Raw genomic sequence first — 18553 nt, forward strand, 5'->3', positions numbered from 1 at the left:
CCCTCCTGAGCCACCTTCGTCATTGATCTCGTCTGCACGGGGCACCTCTTACACCAAATCCAACTTCTGACGGTTCAAGGTACGCGGCCACGCTGTTCGTGTTCGTGTGGCGGGGTAGTAATTAGTGTCTTTTTGTGTGCTACAGACAGTCTTGCTCACGTATCGACGGTTGAAGAGTGATAACTGACAAAGTGACGGAGAACTAAGACACACACACATTGTCTGCCCGACCGTTCCGAAGCGTTGTGTGTTGACGGTTCCATCTACCCATCCAACCGTCCATCCGTCCGTCCACAACTCTCACTCATCACCCCCCATTCTTAGCCTCGCATCGCCCGTCCAGCGAATGCGATAATTCCCCGAATAGGCACGCAGCAGCAGCAGCCGACGTGAGTGAGGGTATCCGACGCTACCGCACTCAGCCCCGCCGCCGCCTTCATTCTCCTTCTCGGGGGAGAGTATAAATAACGTTTTCTGCCGTCCCGGGGTTCTTGTTTGATTTGACTCACCGCTTGCCTGCGGCTCACTCTTCCAACGGATCTCTCCGGGCCTCCCTTTTTTGTTCAGCTCTTTGTTGCCTTGCACCTCCGAGTCACCCTCGACTTTGGGTTCCTCGGTCTCCTTGCAGCATTAAGGACCGTCCGTCACTCAAACCCCAAGAAACAGCAACAGCAACGGCAACCTTAACCTTAACATCCAAGTTGGGACTTGGCCGCTAAAGTTAACCTGTTCGGGGATCTTTACGGAAGTTGGACCATACTATTAAAAAGGATCCCGGACCGTCCCCTCGTCCCCTCATTCCCCTCCCCCGCCGATCGCTTCGCTTCCCCACCAAACCCCACCACGTTCCCAGATCAGTTCCAGCGCAGTTCGGGCGATCAACCGCTCGCTCGCCTCTGGTGGTTGCAACAGTGCAGCACGTTGCGTTTCCGGCCGTCTTTCCCACGTTCTCCCACTTCCAAGGTTTCTAAAACGAGGAGAGGGGCTTTCCCTGAGGTTCCTGTTGTTGCTGTGAAAAGGCCACTTCTTGGATCCCACATATTCTGCACCCACCCCGCGAGAGGCGCGCTCTTTACAACCACGACTCGGTTGACTCGGTGCATTCTGGCCTTTGAGGATTTTTATTTTCTATATTTCTTGATCGTTTTGTGCGCCCCTTTGTTGGGACACAACAAACCCAAAGACTCTCTCTTCCCAGCTGTCCTCTGGTCGGGCCCGTTTCCCAATCGGGTTAGCCGGTCGCATTGTCAGCCCAAGCGCTGGCCACTGATTCCCTCTCTCTCTCTCTCCCTGGGACATTTCCCCCTCTGACGACTCACACATTGACCTGATCCCAAACCAAAAACGAACCGCCACCGCCGCACCGCTGGACGACACAGAGAGGGAGCCCGTTCCCCCAAGTCAACAATACATCATCAGCCCTGCGACACAGCGAAGCGTCATTTGCTTCCCTCCCTCCCACCACGCATACCACGTCACAGCGAGCCACGAAACGAACCATCCCCTGGGATTATTTCCTCCCACTCAACCTTAAGTGAAAGTCGCCACCGCTCTCTTGGCTCTCGCTCAGGCCTGCGACACCGCCCCGCCCCGACCATCCCGGCACTCACTCACTCCATCAATACTTCATACAACAACTTGAGTCGCTTCACTCCCGCTTCCGTCTGATGGACAGTGGTCCGTGACACGACATTTTCTCCTCTCCAACTGGTGCGTACCAAATAAGTCCTTCCGGTCATTCTTTGCGCACCGAGTATTTACTTGGGCCCGTCCGGCTTGCTTCGGCCCTCGACAAGTGACGCGACGTCGCCGTTTTGTCGCACCAGAGACTGACCCGGCGTTCCACGAGCACAGATTCGAATCACACCTTTTTTGTCCTAGGCCAGCCTCCTCTGCTTCCAGCACCGGGCCGTTCGACTCCTCACATCCACATCTTACCAAACCCTCTTGCGCCCTCGAGCGTGCTTTTACGACAATGAGCTTCCCCGTGAGCGGGCATGCGGGCATTGACCCGAACGATCTTGCTGCGTCAGGGAACTACCAGACCGGCTTCCAGAGCAACTTCGGCCCCAACAATGGGCTTACCGCTTTTTCCAGCGGAAATGCCGGCATCGCCGACGACGAACTCCTCGACGGCCTCCCCATGGATAGCACAACACAAGACTTTGGCGGCGGTGTCAACGACATGACCGGTGTCGCTTTCTCCCATGGCGTCTACGGCTCCCATCCTGGACTGCCCATCAACCAACAACCGTACTCGAGCACCCCCGACGGCGACCCGATCCAGAGCCCCTTTGTGAGCAGCTTTGGGTATCGCCAAATGCAGCACGCCCAATCCTTCGGCGGCCTCAAGTCGCCGCTTTCCTACGCCGGCTCTCCCCTCGCAAACGAGATCAACGAACACGGCGACTCCAACTTCCTCAATGCGCAGGCGCAGGCGCGGGCTCGCCTCGCCATGCAGCAGCACAAGACGCCAAGCGGCCGCAGCTCCCTGACTCCGAAACCGGCCATTCCGGGAGTGTCGGTCGGTGCTGAAGGCTCCTTCGCTCAGCCCATCCGGGCGGCGGGCGCGCACCACGAGAAGACGCACTCCGGGCAATGGATTCAGACCCCCAACAGCCTGTCCTCCTTCCCGGGTTCCGGCTTCTCGTCCCCTCTCCAACAGGGCCTCCAGAGCAACCAAATCAACGACCTCATCATGAAAGGCGGCATCTCTATGCCTGCCAAGCTGAACAGCGCCTCGGCCGCGGCCGCTTCTTCGCAAGAAGCCCGGCGCAAGCGCCGGCGCGAGTCGCATAACCTTGTCGAGCGCCGTCGCCGCGACAACATCAACGAGCGCATCCAAGACCTGAGCAAGCTCGTCCCGCCGCACCGGCTCGAAGACGAAAAGATCCGCAAGGCCATCCAAAACGGCACCCCTCTGTCCCCGTCCCTCACCGGCATCGGCGGCAGCGCCACCTCGGGCCTCGCCGGCCCCGGCGCCCGCCGCGCCGCCGGCGGTTCCGCAGGCAACATCACCACGGGCCTGCCCGTCGAGGAGAAAGATAAAGGCCCCAACAAGGGCGACATCCTCAACGGCGCCGTCAGCTGGATGCGCGACCTCATGTGGATGCTCAACATCAAGCTGCAGCAGCAGGAGGAGCTGATCAACGCGCTGTACGAGCGGGGCGGGACGCTGCCGTTCGAGATCACGGACGACGAGCGGCGCATGCAGACAGAGCTCCACGAGGCGCTGAACCGCATCGACGAGGCCACGGGACAGCCCAGGACGTTTAGCTACTCGCGCACGGCCGGGTCCGGGCTGCGGGTGCCGCATCATACGGATTACAAGGGCGATCCGCTGAACGGGACGGGTTCTTCTTCGGGCGGGAACAGTGCCGCGTCTGCCGCCGGGGCGGGGAATCGGGGCTTGAACCCCAACGCTGCTGCCGCCGGCGGGGGTGCTGGGTCGGCCGGTGGCTCGCTCAGCCCGGGAGATGGGATGTTGAATAATGATGACTTTGTCGACTTTGATGACGACGATGCGGGGAACGAGGTGTTTAAGGAGGAGGACGAGTTTGGGATGGACCTGACGGCTTGAGTGAGATGTCTATCTGGCCTCTTTTTCTTTTTTTTTTTTTTTTTTGTTTCCCCTAGAGGTCGCTGCTCCCTCAGGTCTCTCCCATTGTTTTTCTTTCTTATTCTTCCTTACGACGCTTGTTCACATTTCTTGCCCCTTTGTAATGTTCCACCGCTGCCGCCATCCACGACGAGCATCGTCAATCCTCATCTCGATCCTCATCGACATCGTTTATTTTATCATCATCATCGACATCTCCGTTACTCATCATTCCGGATTCGGTTCTCTTTTCCAGCTTGAGGGGGTGGGAGCCAAGGGTACGGGACTGGGTTCCTGGCATGCATGCATCATGGTTTTCATTTGTTTTTTCTTCTGTTCATCTTTGTCTCTCTCCTCGTCTATTCACGTTTTCCGTTGTTTTTTTGTTGTGTTGTTTCTCTTATGGAAGGGGCGGGGGTAGGTGGGTAGGTATTATAGCATAGCCTGTGTGTGATCTTTTCTGTATCGGACTTGGGGTGATTGGGTCTGGTTGGCTTTGGGTTGGGTTCGGTCGGACGGACGGACATACCTAGGGTTTTTCGGGGCGTTCATTCTCCTACTTTACCCGTTTGTTTTTTCATATGAGTTGCGGGAGTTGTCGTTGTGTATGCGCGACATACCTACTCGGGGCAACTTGGGATTTATTATTTTCTTGAGATCTCAAGCGTGGCGGGGGAAATGGGGATGGGGATGGGGATGGATGGACGGGGGACACACAGGTTGTGGGTGGGTGTTGAGTAAGGTGGTAGTGTCCGGGTTTATTTCTTTCTGAGTTTTCTCGTGGTGTTAGTGTTTCTGTCTGTCTGGTTTTCTATTATCTGTCTGCCTGTCTGTCTCTCTGTCTGTCTGTGTCGTTTCTGTCTGGTCTGGTCTATTATCTGATGAATGATACCTCTTTTTTTTTCCTGCCTACTCTCGCTCTCTCCTCAATCAACTACGAGTACTCGTCTCTGTTGTTGTTGTCGTTGTCGTCGTTGTCGTCGTCTCTGTCAATTACCTACCTGGGAATTGAACAATATTGATATCATCGTCTCGTGCATGTTGATGATATTGATATTATTTTGAATTCCGGTATGTGGTTTCTCGTTCACAGGTACGTACGTATGATATCGTCATGCACTATGTAATTATATACTTACACTCAGATATTACATACTTCACACACAGATGTGGCTACGTATACGTACGATTGAAATACATGCCACACCTCCTTGCCGTCACATGACAGAACCGGATACCCTCAACTCTCTCCCCTCCTAGGTCCTTATACACCAATCCATCCAGGCCCCCTATCCAACCTCACAGGAATATGTCTGCTAAAAACAAACAAGCTCCCATATTCCTCTTCACTTTACCCACCTTTTCTGTTCAGGTACCCAACCTGGAGCGAAAACTCACTCCCTAAACCTGAGGGAAGTGGGTAGGGTAGGTAAAGCAATCGTCAAAAATTACCGTGACATTTACATACATACATACATATATCCATAGATTATCCATAGATATGCCTACCAATGCCTCACCCACAACAAATACTCGCTCATGGCCATCAACAGCCCCCAAACCTCCTTCCTCTTCATATCTTCCTGCAACGCAATCCTCTCGAGCGCCGACCTCCCGTTAAAGTACTTGCAAAACACGGGCCACATATCCGCCACGCGCGCCGGGTCGGGTTGTTGCCCTCCGCCTCCTCCTCCTCCTCCTGTTCCTGCCCCTGTTGCCGCTGCTCCTGCTCCCGCTCCTGCCCCTGCTGTTCCGGCCGCCGCCGCCGCCGCAGCAGCAGCAGCTCGATCCCGAAACCGCTTCCCGATAGCGCTCAGGTACCGACTCTCGATCCCCGTGGCCTTGTTCGCATCCAGTATAATATGCGGCTGGATCCCGTCGAGGTGGGGAGCGTGGTTGACGCTGGGGTGTTCGGTCGCCTGCGGGACGGGCTTGCGCGCGTGGGCGGTGGCGCGCTCGGCGAGGGCACGGGCCTGCTTGTCCGCGAGGCGGGCGAGGCGGGCTTGCTCGGCGGCTTGTTCGTTGGGGGTGGGTTCCGTGCCGCCGCCGCCGCTGACAGTGGTTGAAGGGGGTTGCTGTTGTTGTGTGGCGATGGGGCTGGTGGTGGTGGGGGTGGCGAGGGCTGGGATGTTGGTGCTGGAGATTGTTCGGCGCGGGATGGATGGGGAGATTGGGGTCGGGGTTGTTCCGGTGGGGATGAGGGAGGGTTGGGAATGTGTTAGGATGGAGAGGTCGCGGAGGATCGGGGTGATGGAGAGGCTTTGTTCCGGGGGGTCTGGGGAGGAGAGGAAGCCGGAGCCGAAGCCGGCGACGGCGGCGTCGCCTAGGGCGGCTACCCCCGATGCGATGCCGGTTGCGGACGATGCGATGTTGGGTGTGCTGATGGGACTAGGCATGGCCGGCGTGCCGGCTGCGGTGGTGGCGGCGGTGGACACGTCATTGCTCTCCACGCTACCGGGCTCGGCGCCGCTATCTTGCTCGCGCTTCAAGCGGGCAATTTCCTCGGCTTCCACGGCATAGTCCACCTCGTAGATAATCTCGGGCCATACGACCACGTAGGCAAAGGTGCACAGCTGGGTGACCCAGCCGCCGCGCATGAGCCAGGCCAGCATGGCCATGTACATGGGGCGGTGGGCTTTGCTCGGGGCAAGGCCTTTAAAAGACCGCGGCACGCTGAGGTCGGCCAGAATGTTGGGCAACGGGGGTGCCAGAGGAAACTGGCGAGCCCACCGGGCGGCTGCCTGCGGAAGCTTGCGCATGTCGCAGTTGGGACTGAGGATGTAGGTATCGCGGCCGTGAAGCGGGGGGATGGCGATGGCGCGGCGCCAGAAGATGAAGTGCTGGGCAAACTTGCGGACTTGGGAGGGAGTCAGAATTCCCGCGGCCTGCTGGCAGACCTGGTAGAAACTCAGCGTCGGCTTGCAATGCCGGACAAACTCGATCATGGCGAGGGTGGTTTCGTCGGGGTCGCTCTGCAGCTCGGAAATGACGCGCTTCTCGTCCATCATGAGCAGCAGGGCGAAGTTCTTGTCGAGGAAGCCGGGAGAATCGGCGGCGTCTTCGCCTATCCACGAGTTGGCCGTGGTCAGCCACAAACCACGGCGGCCTTCCTCGCCTTCCTGAGGCAGGTCGGAGACGTGGAAGGGCACGGGGATCTGCACCGAGTGGGTTACCGCGCCTTCGGCCGTGTCCAGTTGCAGGGCGGCAATCCTGTTCTGGGACACGGCCTCGTAGACGTCTTGCATGGAGGCTGCCAGAGACGAGGTGGCCAGGATTTCTTCCCACAAGGAGCTCATTTTGCGTCCTGCGTCGCATGTCAGTTGGTTGTTCCCGACACGCTAGGAAGCAAGCATGATGATCAACTTACCGTCTTCACGGGCCTTATCCTTGAGGGCGAGGATGCGCTTGGACTCCTTCCAGACAAAGTCGGAGCGCTCTTGGCAGTACTTGTAGGCCTTGTTGACCTTTTTGATGATGTGGGTGAACATGACCTCGACGAGAGGCTTGACCTGGTGCTTCTTGGGGTTGAGGAAGAAGACGAGGTTGAACATGGTCATGGAGCTCTTCTTGTCCTCAGTCTCTTCGCCCTGCTTGGCTGGGGGCTTGGCCATGTCTTTGACATCAACCTTGTCGGCGTCGATGGGGCCGGGTGCGTCGGTGGCCGGCGTGTCCTCGTCGTCTTTCTTTGCGGTGGCGCCGCCATCCTTTTCAGAGTGCTGGGACTTGGACACCTTCTTGGTCTTCTTTTTCCACACGCCGTTCTGAGGGACGTGGATAGGACATGAGACGCAGTAGAGGGAATCCAGCGAGACCTGGAACAGCTTCTTGTGGTAGACGCGGGAGGGGGTGAGGAGGCCGGCGAGGTCCTTGGTGGGGAAGCCGGCTACAAGCTCCCAGGGCACGATGTGGCTGCCGGAGTCGGTGATGAGATGGTCGTCGTGGTTCCACTGGGCCAGCTCGGCGGCCGAGACCTTGTAGAAGGACGAAGCCTCCAAGCCGGCCTCGTGGGATGGGCGGCCAAAGGCATCGTCCTCGTCTTCCTTGTCATGCCCATCGTTCCGGCTGGCGGCTGACCTCCCCGACGGGTCTAGAGGCGGGATACGTGCGGGATAGTGGAAGACGAACCTCGGGCCGTCTCGAATTCGATGAACAACCAAGGCCACGCCCAGGAAGTTGTCGGGATTGGGGAGCACGAGAGAGGCCATGACGGATGGCTATGCACAGCGCAACCAGGACTGGAATCCTGGGGTCAATTGGGGTCGGATCTCACATGCATCTAGATAGAAACCCTCAGGGAACAGCCCATGGTCGACTACCAAGTCGGAATACTCATCACGGCTCCATTGATTGATGATTTGGATGTCCAGCGACACACTGAGAATCAAAATCCCTTTTCTATAGGTCGACGGAAGAGCGGGAGGATCCGTGTGTGTGTGTGTGTGTGTGTGTGTATGATTGCAGGGAGCAATGCAGTGTCGAGAAATCCGGGAACGTGCAGATGCATCAATGGATGGATGGACAGACCGAGAAAGATAGAGATGACGATCGCAGAGGAAGGAAGTGAAGTTGATGAAACTGGACGTTGTGTTATAGTGTTATCTGAGCCTATCGCCAACCCTGGCCTGGTTTCTGGTTTGCTGGCGGCGGAATGCAATGTGGGGTCGGGATCTGGCAGATGTGGGGTCCCTGGCAAGCGGGATTTACCATAACTCAGCCCGCTGTAATGACGAAAGTTACCCCAGGGACCCGCCAATCAGAGCCAGTCACCCCTTGTCTGTTGGGACAGCACATGCCCGACATGCTGCGTCAACCCTGGAATCCGTGGTCCCAACCCTTGGACCCCTGTCGTCTGTTGAATGTCTGTTGCGACCGAAGTCGCGTGCTTCTTTCCGCCGCTTTCTCCCCTCCTTCTCTCATTCACCTCTTCCGAAACTCGGCCGATTCTTTTTTTTTCTCTACTGTTTGTTTGGATTGCGGGTCTGTCAAAAGGAATTCCGGGCACTGAGGGCACTGGCACTGAGGGTCTTGTACATAGCAAGCTCAAGTGTTGACTCTTCATCTTCTTTCTTCCCTTGGCTGACTTCCGTGGACTTCACCGCAACCCCGCTGCGCAAACATGGCTGTTGGCAGGGAAAACGGCGTCCACGCCAACGGCGCCGTCCACAACGGCCACATCGGCCAGAACGGCCAGAATGGTCAGAATGGCGTCGGAGAGGATCATATCCGCTTCATTCCCCTCTCCTACGACAGCGCCAACTCGGAGGCCTCGGCCCTCAAGCTCGTCTTTGCCATCCGTCCCGACTGGAAGGATGCCGACTCCAAGGTCGAGTTCGTGCGCTTCACCGACGGCATCACAAACACCCTCCTCAAGGCCGTCAACAAGCGTCCGGGCCTGTCCAAGGACGAGATCGACAAGGAGGCCATCCTGCTGCGCGCCTACGGCCATGGCACCGACCTCATCATCGACCGCCACCGCGAGACCCAGAACCACGAGCTGCTCATGAAATACGGACTGGCCCCGGAGCTGCTCGCCCGCTTCGAGAACGGCATGATGTACCGCTTCATCCGCGGCACCGTCACCCACCCGGAAGACCTGCGCAAGCCCGACATCTACAAGGCCGTCGCCCGCCGCCTGGCCCAGTGGCACGCCCTGGTCCCCTGCATCTCCGGTCGCACCGGCCACCACAGCCGCAAGACCTCCAAGGTCGACGGCTCCCCGGCGACCGACGAGGAATTCCAGCGCTCCCTCGACGAGGTCGCCCCCGGCAAGCCCCCTCCGAACCTCTGGACCGTCATGCAGAAGTGGATCTACGCCCTGCCCACCGACACCGAAGCCCAGAGGGCGCGCCAGGCCGAGCTCCAACAGGAGCTTAAGCGCCTCATCGCCGAGCTCAGCCAGCGGCCTGGTTTGGGCGTGAATGGGGTATGTATTTCATGTGTCATTCCTCCTAGCCACACCACAACTCTCTTGCTAACCATCTATCTCTCCCAGCTCGTCTTTGCCCACTGCGACCTCCTCAGCGGTAACGTCATTGTCCTTCCCAACACTACCACCACCACCAACGGCGACGCCAAACCCGCCACCACCCCGACCGTCGCCTTCATCGACTATGAATACGCCACCCCCTCCCCCGCCGCCTTCGACATTGCCAACCACTTCGCCGAGTGGGGCGGCTTCGACTGCGACTTCAGCGTGCTGCCCACCCGCTCCCAGCGGCGCGAGTTCGTTGCCGAGTACATCGACGCCTACTTCAGCTTCCTCGAGACCAAAAACCCGGGCTCCACGGCCCAGGTCGACCGGCAGGCCGAGGTCGAGCGCATGCTCGTCGAGGTGGACCAGTACCGCGGCGTGCCCGGGTTCTACTGGGGCATCTGGGCCTTGATCCAGGCGACCATTTCCGAAATCAACTTTGACTACGCGTCGTACGCCGAGACGCGGCTTGGCGAGTACTACGCCTGGCGCGCCGAGGTGACGGGCGAGAGGGAGAAGGAGGGCAGGGAGATGCCGCTGCGCGAGAGGAGGTGGGCCCAGGAGGAGTAGCGAGCAAATCCCCTCTCTTCCTTTCTCCTCTCAACACACCTGAACGAACAACCACTTGACCACTTGACAACGACGACGACTGAGAAGCGTTCTTGGCATACGATCATCACACGGTTCCGGCATGTCCAGCATGATGTGCACGACGGCATTGGGTGGCATTTGATTTTGTTTTCTTTCTTTTGTGTCTTGCTCTATCTTGCAATACTAGCGGGGAGTTTGGCTGGCGGATCATGGGTATAAACATGGGCAATCATTCAACATGGGCTCGGATCTGCCCGGGGCGTACAGGGGAAATCTTTGTTTCGTCTGTTTTCTGCAAGGGTATCTTTCTTTCTATGACGACTTCAGCGACGACAACGACAACAACTGCCTGTAGCGGCGGCATACAGCATGGCACATACATACTACTCTCGGGATTTACAGGCGGGGATGGATCGGAGGAAAGGGTAGGATATACAGAGGAAGGGATGAGGAAGCGGGGGGGGGGATAAAAGCAAGAAATAATAATTTTTTTCAACAATTTCTTTTGGTCCCTGGCGGATGATGATATGTGATGATGAGTGTCTTTGAACAGAAGATGTTCCCGGATTTGATTGATCGATTGCTAAACTCCTTTGCGTGTGTCCCTGTTGAAGTATCCCCCATCCTATCCCATCCATCTATCTAATAGATGCCCTAATAACCCGTGTCCCCCTGGCCCCGAATATACACATATGTGTGTTGAACAGCAAAAACAGATGATATTTCCATCTCACACACGACTTGGCCCAGGTCAGCAGTTCCCTAGGTACGTAGGTAGGTTCCTAGGTAATCCTCTCCACCTTTTTTGCATAAGCAAACAACACCTTTCCCCCTTTCTCTCTGTAGGTAGGCCGGCAAACCCCCTTCCTCACTCACCCTTCCAATACCGCGTCGGCACAAACGGCATCTTGGTCACCACCGCCTTCCTCACCCGTCCCCTGACCACCACCTCCACCTCGGTCCCGACCTTGTGGAGCCCGTCCTTGACATACCCCATGGCAATGTTCTTCCCCAAGCTCGGGCTAGGACACCCGCTGGTAACCACCCCGATGCGCTCCCTCTCCTCCAACGTCTTCTGTTCACCCTCTGCCAAAGGCGCGAGGATCTCCACTCCCTCCCTCGCCGGCGCCTGCTGCACCGTCAGCCCGACCCTGCGCCTTTGCACGCCCTCGCCACCCTTGCTACGCGGAGTGAGCTGTTTAGCAATCTTCTCCGCCCCGTAGAACCCCGCGTCCGCGGACCGGCGCGAAGCGGGGATGATCCACGCCAGCCCGGCCTCCGCGGGCGTGGTGGTCTCGTCCAGGTCGTGGCCGTACAGGCACATGCCGGCCTCGAGGCGGAGGGAATCACGCGCTCCCAAGCCCGCGAGACGGACTTGTTCGGGCCCGCCGGCGGAGAGCAGAGCTTCGGTCAGCGCGACGACGGAGGGGGTGCTGATTTCGAAACCGTCCTCGCCGGTGTAGCCGCCGCGGGAGATGAGGACGTCCTCGCCTGGGACGGTTTTGAGGGTGGTGCGAACGCAGGTGCCGAAGTGGACGGTTTTGAGGTCCAAGTTCGGGTCGGCGAGGAGCGGGGAGAGGAGGGAGGCGGAGAGCGGGCCTTGCAGGGCGATCAGGCCGCGCGAGTCGAGGCGGGTTTCGGTGACTGGCGACGAAGGGGAGTCGGCGTTCCACTTGGCCAGTTCGCGGTCGAGGTAGGCGTTATCTTTCTCGCGGCATCCGGCGTTCGTAACCACATAAAACTCGCCCTTGTCCAGCCGCGTGATGATGCAGTCGTCCACGATCCCGCCGGACCCGTCCTCCTTGAGGATGCACGACAGCGTGCTGCGCCACTCCGGCAGCTCCGAGACGGCCGACGGGGTGATGCGCTCGAGGAACTTGGCGGCGCCGGGGCCCGTAAAGAGGCGCTGCACCATGTGCCCGACGTCGAAGATGGAGGCGTGGGAGCGCGTAAACAGGTGCGACTCGCTCACCGACTGGTCGGCGTACTGCACGGGCATGTGGAAGCCGCCGAAAGGGACCATTTTGGCGCCCTTGGAGAGGTGGAGGTCGTAGAGGGCGGTTTTGCGCAGCTCGGAGGAGGGAGCAGAGGAGGAGGAAGAAGCATGGCGGCGGGGTTGAGTGGTCGGGGAGGAAATCAAGGAGGTAATGGATTGGGCCCGGTAGAGTTGGCGATGATGCTTCTGCTGCTGCTGCTGCTGTGGCAGATGTTGCTGCTGGCGGGCAGGAAGGGCAGACGCCAGGCCGGACAAGGAGCGGCGCTGGACGGCGGCATGAGAAGAAGAGGTCCGGCATGCACCGCCGAGGGCGCGGACGACGGCGGTAGACCTTGTCCTCTGCATGATGGGCAATTGACTGAAATATCCGCAGCAGAAAATGCTGTTTAATTACACTGCAGAAACAAATGGTTCTTCTCTGCCGAGTGTGTCGCAAAGAAAGAACCATTCAAGGCAAATGGCAAAGAACCGGTGGAGAGAGAAAGAGGTCAAGAATGAATCCTTTTCTTATCGGAGCCATGCAGGCCCGCGTTGCCGGTCCGGTCCCGCATCTCGCGGTTAACCGACGCTGGCCGCGGCCCATCCCGGAATCGGCGCCGGCTTGGCATTAGTTAAGATCCGACATCACGAGCACCATCCGAGCTGACTGACACCTCAGGGGGTTGGACACTCTGGGTATATCCTCGATTCTATGTGTTGTTCCTCCCAGGAATTATGTACAGAGAGACCATGGTTGGATTCAAACATTGCCGCCAACAGACGGCAGCACATTTCTATATTATCATGTAGACCTCATATAATAGGTATCCAAACCTCCCATCAACGTCCAGCCAGCCCATCCACCTACCCGAACGAAACCCCGCCCTTCCTGACCTTCTTGACCGGCTTCACCACCGAGCCCGTCTTGACTGTCTTGGACTCTCTCCCACCATTCTTCTTCCCCCCCTTGGCCAGCTGCGGCCCGTAGCTCTCCTCCTCCTCGCGCTTCCTCCTCTCCTCCTCCATCCTCTTCTTATCCTCCGCCATCTGCGCCTCAATCTCCATGCGACGGTTAAACTCGGTCTCGATGACGCGCTTGTCGCGCGCCGAATACCCCTTTTCCTTGATCGAGTAAAACACCCCGCCCAGCTCCGCCAGCCAGTGCGGGTCCACCGCCGTCACCGTCGACATGTACTCTTTGGACGTCAGGATCAGCTCGTGGTACACCACGTACTCGGGCAGGTGGCCCAGCCCGAACAGCGCGCTGGTCGGGTGCAGCTGCACCGTGACGCTGGTGCGCAGGTTGATGTACTCGCCGATGCCTTTCGCCTTGGCCGCCTGGTGGTAGTACCCGGAACAAATACACTTGCGGATCACGTCCCAGTCGGTTCCGCAGCTGACGAGCGGCATGTTTTGCATCTTCATAATGTCCACGAGCTGTTCCCGCACCTCCTTGGCCCGCCGCAGCGACTTGGAGTGCAGGAAATGTCGCACGCACCACGCGTCGTTGTACCCGTTGGCCCGCCACTGCGTGTACACGTGCAGGTACGTGAGGTGGTCCGACTCGGCCACAAAGAACTTTTCGCGCGCCGAGTCCGACTCCTCCGGCCGCTCCTTGGGCCGGAAGAAGACGGGCGGCACCGACAGCATCGACACGATGGTCAGCATCTCGTCGCTGCACCCGTACTCGACCGACATGATGAGCAGCTTGGCCAGCGGTGGGTCCATTGGGAACGCGTTCATCTTGTGGCCCAGCGGGGTCAGCTCGCCCAGGTTGTCGAGCGCCCCGAGCGCCCACAGATCGAACATGGACGTCGTGATGGTGTCCTGCGGCGGCGGGTCCATAAAGTCAAAGTCCAGCAGGTCCTTGACGCCCAGCGACTTCAGGAGCAGAACCGTATTGCTGAGGTTCGTCCTCTGGATTTCCGGGATCGTCTGGATATACATTTCGTCCCGGAACGCTTTCTCCGTGTAGAGGCGGTATGCCTGACCGGGGCCGGTACGCCCGGCACGACCGGCGCGCTGGGCGGCGTTGGCCTGGGAGATGGGCGTGATCTGGAGCATGTCCATGCCCATCTTGGGGTTGTAGACCTTGAGCTTCGTGTAGCCCGAGTCCACGACGTACATGATACCGTCCACCGTCAGACTCGTCTCGGCGATGTTGGTGGCGACGATGCACTTGCGGACCCCCGGCGGTGCGCGGTCGAAGATCTTGGCCTGCAGGTCGGCAGGCAGCTGGCTGTAGATGGGGAGAATGCTGAGCTTCGGCGGGTCGTTGAGCGCGTCCAGCCTCTCCTGGAGCAGCTCGCACGTCACCGTGATATCCTCCTGACCCGTCATGAAAACGAGAATGTCGCCGGCGGGCTTCCCAACATGGATGGCCAAGACCTGCTGCACCGCCGCGTCGACGTAGTCTTCGACCGGTGACCGGTGGAACAAGATATCCACCGGGAACGTCCGGCCCGGGATGGTGAACTCCGGCGCGCCACCGTAAAAGTCGGAGAAGCGCTTGGCGTTCATGGTGGCCGACGTGATGATGAGCTTCAAGTCCAGACGTCGCTGCAGGATCTTCTTGAACAGACCCATCAGCACGTCCGTGTTGAGGGACCTCTCGTGCGCCTCGTCCATGATAATGCACGAGTAGCGGTCAAGGTCCGGTTCGTTGAGCGATTCGCGGAGCAGCACACCGTCCGTCATGTACTTGATGACGGTGTCCTTGCTCGTGCAGTCCTCGAAACGAATGGCGTAGCCAACCGTGGTGCCGAGCTCGACCTGCATCTCCTCCGCGACACGTTTGGCCACGCTCATGGCCGCCACACGGCGCGGTTGCGTACACCCGATCATGCCGAGTTTGCCGTAGCCTTCCTCATACAGGAACTGCGTCAGCTGCGTCGTCTTTCCGGAACCCGTCTCACCGATCACGATGACGACTTGGTTCTCCCGGATGACGCGCATCAAGTCTTCCCGCACGGCGAACGCGGGCAGGAACTCGCGCTGCTCCTGAAGCGTCTTGGTCCGGCTGAAGTCGCTGGCGCCATCCGACTTTTTGAGATGATCGCTGAACTTGTTGGAAGACGATTGCGCTTTGTTCTCGCCTTCCGCAGCGATGGGCAGCGCGCTGTCCGTGTCCTCGTCCTTAATCCCCATCAGGTTCCCCAACGCGGTACCCGCCACGTTGGTGGCCGCCTGCGCCTGCTTCTGGCGCTCGCGTTGGGTCCGGCGCTCCCTCACCACGCGGCTCCCCTTCCTGCTGAAGACGGCCATGTCGCTCTGCGAATCGCGGACCGCGGGGATAGGGTCGAGCTGCTTGGTGAAAATGGTCCTGCCATCGAGGAACGGTGGGCGCAGGTCGTGGACGAGCAGGTGGACCCGCGTGCCCTCTTGGTCGGCGTCAAAGTCCATTCCCATGTCCCTCCTCTGCGCCACGCCCGACGTAAGCATGCGGTTCGTCTCCCATGCGTCCGCGTCCTTTTGCCTCTGGAGCTGGTGAGCGTTGAGGCCGCGCGAGAACTGGGCCACCTTCTTCTCCGTCAGGGCAGCCTCCCGCTCCATGGCTTCCCAGCCGCTGTCGCCGAAGGGGTTGTGTGACTCGTCGCCGAACACGTGGCCGCCGAGGTCGTCGTCGCCGCCATACCAGTCGCGGTCGAGGGCCTGGTCGGCATAGGGGTCGTTTTCGGGGGTGTCGCGGCGCGAATCCCCACGGGGGGTCGAAGTGCGAGACTTGTTGTCATCTTTCTTGCGGTGGAGAGGACGTGTCGGCATGTCAGCGAAGCGGTCGTCGGAGCGGAGGGGGTTGAACTCCAGCTTCCTCCGCTTCGTGGAGCGTTCGTCGGAGTCGTCGCGTGCCATATTACCGGTAAGATTTGGAGAGACGAGAGGACGTCGATGGGTTGAATCGATGAAATTGATGAGGCTGTGGATGATGTCGGATGGCTCCCGTTGCAATGGGTTTGCCCTGTCTGAGACCTACTGACAGGCCGAGGATAGTTGTTGAATAATTCGAGGGCTCACTCCAGACCTCGGAGGTGCAGCCACCTTATATAGGTGGGAGGCTTGGAGGTTTGGAGCTCACTGGTCTCCTCCGTCAGTGCTTGACCGGAGAAGTTGTTGATACCTTCTGCAGTCGCACTTCTCGGAGGTCAGATCTTGGACTCATGAACGCGCCAATGCGTTGTTGCATCGACATGGCAGCTCGGCTTGGCCTTGCCTGCAATGGCCGATAAGATAAGACCCCACCATGGCCCCACTAAAAAGTTGACGGACGGATGAAATATTTCATCACTTTTACAACGGCACCTCACACCTGCATTCACAACCTCAAACACCTCTGGTAGAAAATCGCCAGAGCCACTGTCCTCAAAATGGCCTCCATGATCACATGCACCGCCTGGGTGCCGCGGGGATATGCGGCACCCTTCCCGACCAAATACAACTTTGACGAGGAGGAGTTTGAGCGCATCGCCGCCATGGCCAAGCTGCAGCTCGACGACGCCAGGGAAGACCTCGAGGAGGCAGAGGCAGAAGCCGAGGCTGAGGCCGAGGGAGAGGAGGCCGAGTCTGGGAAGTCGGGAAGCAAAAAGTCGAAGAAGGACAAGAAAAAGAGCAAAGATTCCAAAGACGATAACGACGACGACAGCGCTTCCGAGTTCGTAGTACCCTTACATCTCCCTCCCTGGGCTCCTTACTTACCCGTCGCGCAGCATTGAGATCGACGAGGACCTCAAGGAGTACGACCTCGAGCACTACGATGACGACGACGACGGCGACGGCCAACCAATGGCCATGTTCGGCAACATCAAGTCACTAGCCTACTACGAGTCCAACGATGACGACCCTTACATCACGCTCAAGGACGACCCGGAGGACGAGGACGAGGAGCGCGAAGACCTGCAGATCCTCGCCACCGACAACCTCGTGCTGGCGGCCAAGGTGGAGGACGAGCTGGCGCACCTCGAGGTCTACGTCTACGAAGATGCCGTCGACAACCTCTACGTGCACCACGACATCATGCTCCCCGCGATACCGCTTTGCGTCGAGTGGCTCGATATCGCCGTCAGCAAGCCCAACGTCGACAAGGACGCCCCGGCCAACTTTGTCGCCATTGGCACCTTCGACCCTGACATTGAGATCTGGGATCTCGACACCATCGACTGCATGTACCCCAACGCCATCCTCGGCCAGGGCGGCAGCGGCGACAACAACGCCGACGAAGGCGACAAGAAGAAGAAAAAGAAGAAGAAAAAGAAGTCCAAAAAGGCCAACGACGAATACCACGTCGATGCCGTTCTCGCCCTCGCCGCCAACAGGAAACACCGCAACCTCCTAGCCTCCGGGTCCGCCGACAAAACCATCAAGCTCTGGGACCTCAACACCACCAAGTGCGCCAAGTCCTACACCTACCACACCGACAAGGTCTGCTCCCTCGCCTGGCACGGCGTCGAATCCACCGTCCTCCTCAGCGGCAGCTACGACCGCACGGCCGCCATCGCCGACATGCGCGCCCCCGGCGACCAGCCCTTGCGCGTGGGCGTGGAAAGCGACGTCGAGCAGGTCCGCTGGGACCCGCACGACCCCAACTACTTGTACGTCTCGACCGAGCGGGGCGTCATCCACCTGTTCGACGCGCGCGCGGCGTCCAAGGACCCGGCCGCCAGCAAGACGGTGTGGAAGCTGCAGGCGCACGACGAGTCCGTCTCGTCCTTCGACCTCAACACCGTCATCCCGGGCTTCCTGGCCACCGGCTCCACCGACCGCACCGTCAAGCTGTGGAACATCACCGCTGAAGGCCCCAGCATGGTGGTCTCGCGCGACTTTGATGTCGGTAAGGTCTTCTCCACCACCTTCGCGCCCGATAAGGAGGTGGCCTTCCGCCTTGCCGTGGCGGGGAGCAAAGGCACCGTGTCCATCTGGGATACCAGCACCAACCCGGGCGTGCGCAAGGCGTTTGGCCAGAGAGTGCCGACGCGGCCGGAGGGTGAGGATGTGGAGGACCGGTTGGTGGCGTTGGATGATGATGAGAGCAGCAGCAGTGATGAGGAGGAGGGGGATGAGGATGGGGAGGGGAGCAGTGGGGAGGGGAGTCAAGGAGGGGATGCTATGGATGAGGATTAATGGAGGTGCCTCTCGTTGCCGGTGGTTGTGGTGTTGTGAACATGGAAGGCAGGGATGATGATCCGCGGGACTGGATGGATCGACGGTTCTTGGAGCAGTGGGTGGGATCCGTCGATTGCCGAGATACCCAAGATCTGTTGACGAAGGTAACATGCTACAAAAATAAGTACATTCCATCATGGTTCTGGATGTTGAAACGTTGAGCGGTTCGAGAGCGTGTTGGTAGTGTCTCATCCGCCATCGTCCTTCCTTGAACAGGAAGCGGGAGAGGCTGTCGTCATCGAATGCTATGACATGCCGAAACCGA

General features: G+C 59.0%; 8 protein-coding genes across 8 annotated transcripts; 3 read left to right on the forward strand and 5 right to left on the reverse strand.

Annotated features, from left to right (window-relative positions):
• Window positions 1-1975: 1975 nt before the first annotated feature.
• VTJ04DRAFT_2961 (uncharacterized protein) lies at window positions 1976-3580 on the forward strand (the record flags this gene model as incomplete). The annotated part of the gene is made up of 1 exon (XM_069360808.1): window positions 1976-3580. One exon carries the CDS (start codon window positions 1976-1978, stop codon window positions 3578-3580), a length of 1605 nt encoding a protein of 534 aa, XP_069221482.1.
• Window positions 3581-3758: 178 nt separating this feature from the next.
• On the reverse strand, window positions 3759-4125 carry VTJ04DRAFT_2962 (uncharacterized protein; the record flags this gene model as incomplete). Its single annotated transcript, XM_069360809.1, has 2 exons — window positions 3759-3892; window positions 3966-4125. 2 exons carry the CDS (start codon window positions 4123-4125, stop codon window positions 3759-3761), a joined length of 294 nt encoding a protein of 97 aa, XP_069221483.1.
• A 978-nt stretch (window positions 4126-5103) lies between these two features.
• VTJ04DRAFT_2963 (uncharacterized protein) lies at window positions 5104-7803 on the reverse strand (the record flags this gene model as incomplete). Its single annotated transcript, XM_069360810.1, has 2 exons — window positions 5104-6902; window positions 6966-7803. The coding sequence occupies 2 exons, from the start codon at window positions 7801-7803 to the stop codon at window positions 5104-5106; spliced, it is 2637 nt and encodes an 878-aa protein (XP_069221484.1).
• A 911-nt stretch (window positions 7804-8714) lies between these two features.
• On the forward strand, window positions 8715-10139 carry VTJ04DRAFT_2964 (uncharacterized protein; the record flags this gene model as incomplete). Its single annotated transcript, XM_069360811.1, has 2 exons — window positions 8715-9521; window positions 9591-10139. The coding sequence occupies 2 exons, from the start codon at window positions 8715-8717 to the stop codon at window positions 10137-10139; spliced, it is 1356 nt and encodes a 451-aa protein (XP_069221485.1).
• A 30-nt stretch (window positions 10140-10169) lies between these two features.
• On the reverse strand, window positions 10170-10542 carry VTJ04DRAFT_2965 (uncharacterized protein; the record flags this gene model as incomplete). The annotated part of the gene is made up of 2 exons (XM_069360812.1): window positions 10170-10343; window positions 10399-10542. The coding sequence occupies 2 exons, from the start codon at window positions 10540-10542 to the stop codon at window positions 10170-10172; spliced, it is 318 nt and encodes a 105-aa protein (XP_069221486.1).
• Window positions 10543-11028: 486 nt separating this feature from the next.
• VTJ04DRAFT_2966 (uncharacterized protein) lies at window positions 11029-12501 on the reverse strand (the record flags this gene model as incomplete). Its single annotated transcript, XM_069360813.1, has 1 exon — window positions 11029-12501. The coding sequence occupies one exon, from the start codon at window positions 12499-12501 to the stop codon at window positions 11029-11031; it is 1473 nt and encodes a 490-aa protein (XP_069221487.1).
• Window positions 12502-12999: 498 nt separating this feature from the next.
• On the reverse strand, window positions 13000-15984 carry VTJ04DRAFT_2967 (uncharacterized protein; the record flags this gene model as incomplete). The annotated part of the gene is made up of 1 exon (XM_069360814.1): window positions 13000-15984. One exon carries the CDS (start codon window positions 15982-15984, stop codon window positions 13000-13002), a length of 2985 nt encoding a protein of 994 aa, XP_069221488.1.
• Window positions 15985-16496: 512 nt separating this feature from the next.
• On the forward strand, window positions 16497-18246 carry VTJ04DRAFT_2968 (uncharacterized protein; the record flags this gene model as incomplete). Its single annotated transcript, XM_069360815.1, has 2 exons — window positions 16497-16780; window positions 16836-18246. 2 exons carry the CDS (start codon window positions 16497-16499, stop codon window positions 18244-18246), a joined length of 1695 nt encoding a protein of 564 aa, XP_069221489.1.
• Window positions 18247-18553: the final 307 nt, after the last annotated feature.

Source organism: Mycothermus thermophilus, assembly GCF_041956435.1.
Source record: "Mycothermus thermophilus strain CBS 625.91 unplaced genomic scaffold VTJ04scaffold_2, whole genome shotgun sequence".
In the NCBI taxonomy this organism is placed as follows: Eukaryota; Fungi; Ascomycota; class Sordariomycetes; order Sordariales; family Chaetomiaceae; genus Mycothermus; species Mycothermus thermophilus.